This window comes from Erigeron canadensis, chromosome 8 (assembly GCF_010389155.1).
Source record: "Erigeron canadensis isolate Cc75 chromosome 8, C_canadensis_v1, whole genome shotgun sequence".
NCBI lineage: Eukaryota > Viridiplantae > Streptophyta > Magnoliopsida > Asterales > Asteraceae > Erigeron > Erigeron canadensis.
Window position 1 is genome coordinate 35,420,034 of NC_057768.1, and position 3,626 is coordinate 35,423,659.

Consider the following 3,626-nt stretch of genomic DNA (forward strand, 5'->3'; position numbering starts at 1 on the left):
CAACAACATCGACATTTGGAGCATAGGTATGCCTTTTTGACATCTTTGTTGTATTTTTATAAACAAGATAGATGAGATACAACCACACAAGTCTTTGTTTCGAGTACCACTCTACAGTACACCCATCTTCACGTATAGTTGGTTTCATACCCCGTGTATATGTTGGTCTATCCACGTATAGTCGCTAATCTTGAACTAGGCACGTGGGAAAATATTAGCGAATATGACGAAAAATGGAGACAAGAGGGGTTAAAGCTTCACATTCTAAAGGCATTAGTAGTTGGTGTTTGAGGATTGGTGATACAAGCAGATTATCTGATTATTGCGTTTGCAAGTTGTAGATGATTAGGAAAAAAAATACCCGACTTAAAAACTCTATTTTTATATGAAACATAGTTCTAAAAGAACAGGTTAGAACATGGTTCTTCGAAACCCAAATTTCATTTTGAAAATAAAATCTCAAAACATTCTTAAGAAGCTTGATATTTTATGGATACATTCTTGTCTATCTGTTGTTTGATCGATTGGTTAACATGTACCAAACCAAACTACACAAAGTTAGCTCAACCAGAAAAGTAGGATTAAGTCCAAGCCCAAGAAATTCAGGGCCAATTACTTCCATAGTTCCATATCCAAAACAGAATCTCTGTAGTCTGTATCAATCAGCAGATTACAAAATTTAAGTCACAGCTTCTTTTTATCTTTCAGTAGGAGTCCTTAAATTATAAACTGAAATGACTAGCATACTCCTATGACTGATTTATATAGCTCATTGTTTATCTTTTTTTATTTTTCACCTAGGACTTAAGTAAAAACCAAACCTTATATGACAAGCTAATAGCACGAAGACATTCACCGATTTAGATTCCTACAAAGAGGCTTTATGTTCAACACTTGATACTTATTTGCTAATCTTATATTTGTATTGCGTAATACCAAGCAGGGTGTTGGGTACATGAGGTTTATCAAAACACACATAATGACTTTTGACCTGTTCTTTTGTAGATGAAACATCTTAATCATACCTAATCAGTGTTATGACATCAAGAAAGCGCAGATATAATGCAGTTAACGTTTCTTAGTCATCGTTTAGACTAAGCAAACTATGAAAACACATATGGAACCGCTGCTATATCATACATACTTTATGAAAGGATCAGAACTAATAACTTGTAACCAGAAATCACCTATAGGAAACTCTCAAAGTGAGATGTTCGGATTCTTGATAAGACCATTAATCAATCTGCAATTAAGTAGGGGTAAAATGAATTATACAGGTTTATCTTTAAGAACCATCAAAACCTTTTCATGCAAAGGATGGATCAACAAACCCAAATCCCCAAGCACTTTTTGTGTTTGAGATCATCAAAGATTAGTCCAAGAACAGAATAAGTGCATGTTCACAACTCAAAACAACTAAGTTTACAGTTAACATTTATACTCATGAAAGATGAAACATACATGTAAATATATAAAATTCTCAATAACATCGAATGACCAAAAATATGTGGAACAAGTACTTCACATACGCAACCTCATCCAACAAACTTAATCCCTAAGACAATAAATCTGGGTGCAAACAATCCCTAAAATATTTGTGTTAATACTGAAACATCAGAAAACCGATGTTTGGTTTACTTATAGGTTCCCATACCCACACCAGCTTCACCACCATTGTATGGTTGGAAGGCGCCTCTGGCTTTTGAGTAGGACACATAGTAGAATTGGGAGAGTATGCCAGTGAAGAACACGAAAGCCGCTCCTGCTGCAAAGACTCCCTTCCTAACTGTCTCACAAGATGGAGGTTGTTCACTGAATATGGTCCTGTACTTGGTGTGGTATCCATTTCTCACTGAACCCGCAAGCAAACAGGCCTCGGCAATGATAAATGTAATCCTAAGACACAGAACCAAATGTTTTAGCACACAAATTTGTTTTAGAATGTTGGATTGTAGTTATGTTAGAAGTAAAAAATGGGCGGGTTGGGTAATATGCTGATACGTGTAAGGTAGAAATGGCCAATGGGTGACACCGTGACACTAGATTGACCTGAAATACTTCAAGTGCAAAATTTCCAAAGAATTTTCTTTTTAAGGTGGTTTAATGCATAAAAAGTTTAGCACACAAACTTATTGAGAGTGTCAGGTTTAGATCAGGGCAGGACAGCAAAATGGGCGGGTCGGATAACTGATGAGCCAGTCAGCCAAGTTTGGGTCAAAATGGACTGGGCTAACCTACAACTCTTTTTCAAAGATTTATAACTTTTTCTTGTTTAGCTTATAGTTAGTGTGTCAAATATTATTTCACAATTTTTAATACTTCAATAGTAATCCAGCTTTTCTGGGATAATAATTAGTAATTCTATTGATTCTATCCGTATGACCAGTTATATAACCCAATAAAACTGCGAACCGCTAAACTACTACATACCAGCAAAAGATAAAAAGCATAACTGCACAAGCCCGTGAACCAGTAGGGTTTAACGCCTTTCCACAGCAGAAGCATCGGCTAGCCACCATTATAAGAGCTTGGCTAGCTAATAGAAGCAACAATGCACCAACACCATAACCAGTTGAAATATCGGAATCATAAACACACATGTTGTATTCATCTTCAGCATCCTTTCTTATTGTAGCCTATATATATATATATATATATATAATCACAAAACCAACACATTCATTTTCACGCAATCAATCAATCAATCAATTAATCAGTGCTACTACTTCAGACATTATTAGATTCATCATCACTAATATATCTATTACATACATTATTAAACAGCCAATCATATAAAACTGATCAAGGTAGCCAATAAACATGAATCTATATATGTTCAAGTTCCAAAATATAGTACGGTATTAGAATATTCATATTCATACTCAAAGTCAATAAATAACAAAAAAAAACAGTGACTACAAAGTTCGATCGGGTGCATTAGTACTGGTACGATCATATTAATAAATGGACTATCACTATGTTCTTTAAACTTATGCTATAAAATGAATGCTTATATATATACATGTATGTTGACAAGGAATATTTATGAATGTAGTATATATAATATATAGTATAATAATATACTGTATAACTTACAGTGCTTCTTCTTTGTTCAGCAGCAACAGCCAAACCAAAAGCAATGATATCAAGAATAGATACAATTATCATCAATAATTTTGAAGCCATGTTCACAGATCTGGACTAGCTAGATAGATCTCACCTTCCAACTTTCTATATATCTTTGTGTTTTTTCTTTCAGTTTTGTTTTTCGTTTTTTTTCTTTTACATTTATATAAAGAGAGATGTATATAGATTGTATATGAAGTTACTTTCAACCACAATGAATGCAAAATTAAATATATAAATATTTATTTATTTATTATTATTTATTTAAATATGAGGATTTGACATTTTAGACCATTTCACGTCTACCAACAAGGTCTTAAATTCAATCCTAAACAAATAGGGACCCTTGGATAAGTTCCAACTTTGATTTATAACCATTAAATCAACTTTAATTATTTCATCTTTTATCAATGACAGCATTAATACTTATAGTTTATATGATTTGTCAAAAAATATCCCTCTTACATATATGCTTTTAATAATTATTATTACTCCTAATA

General features: G+C 33.1%; 1 protein-coding gene across 1 annotated transcript; it reads right to left on the reverse strand.

Moving 5' to 3' along the window:
* Nucleotides 1-1,380: 1,380 nt before the first annotated feature.
* On the reverse strand, nucleotides 1,381-3,295 carry LOC122578871. Its single transcript, XM_043750920.1, has 3 exons — nucleotides 3,097-3,295; nucleotides 2,431-2,636; nucleotides 1,381-1,896 (listed from the first exon to the last, which is right to left on the reverse strand). Exons 1-3 carry the CDS (start codon nucleotides 3,184-3,186, stop codon nucleotides 1,635-1,637), a joined length of 558 nt encoding a protein of 185 aa, XP_043606855.1. The 5' UTR covers nucleotides 3,187-3,295; the 3' UTR covers nucleotides 1,381-1,634.
* Between the last annotated feature and the right edge of the window lie 331 nt (nucleotides 3,296-3,626).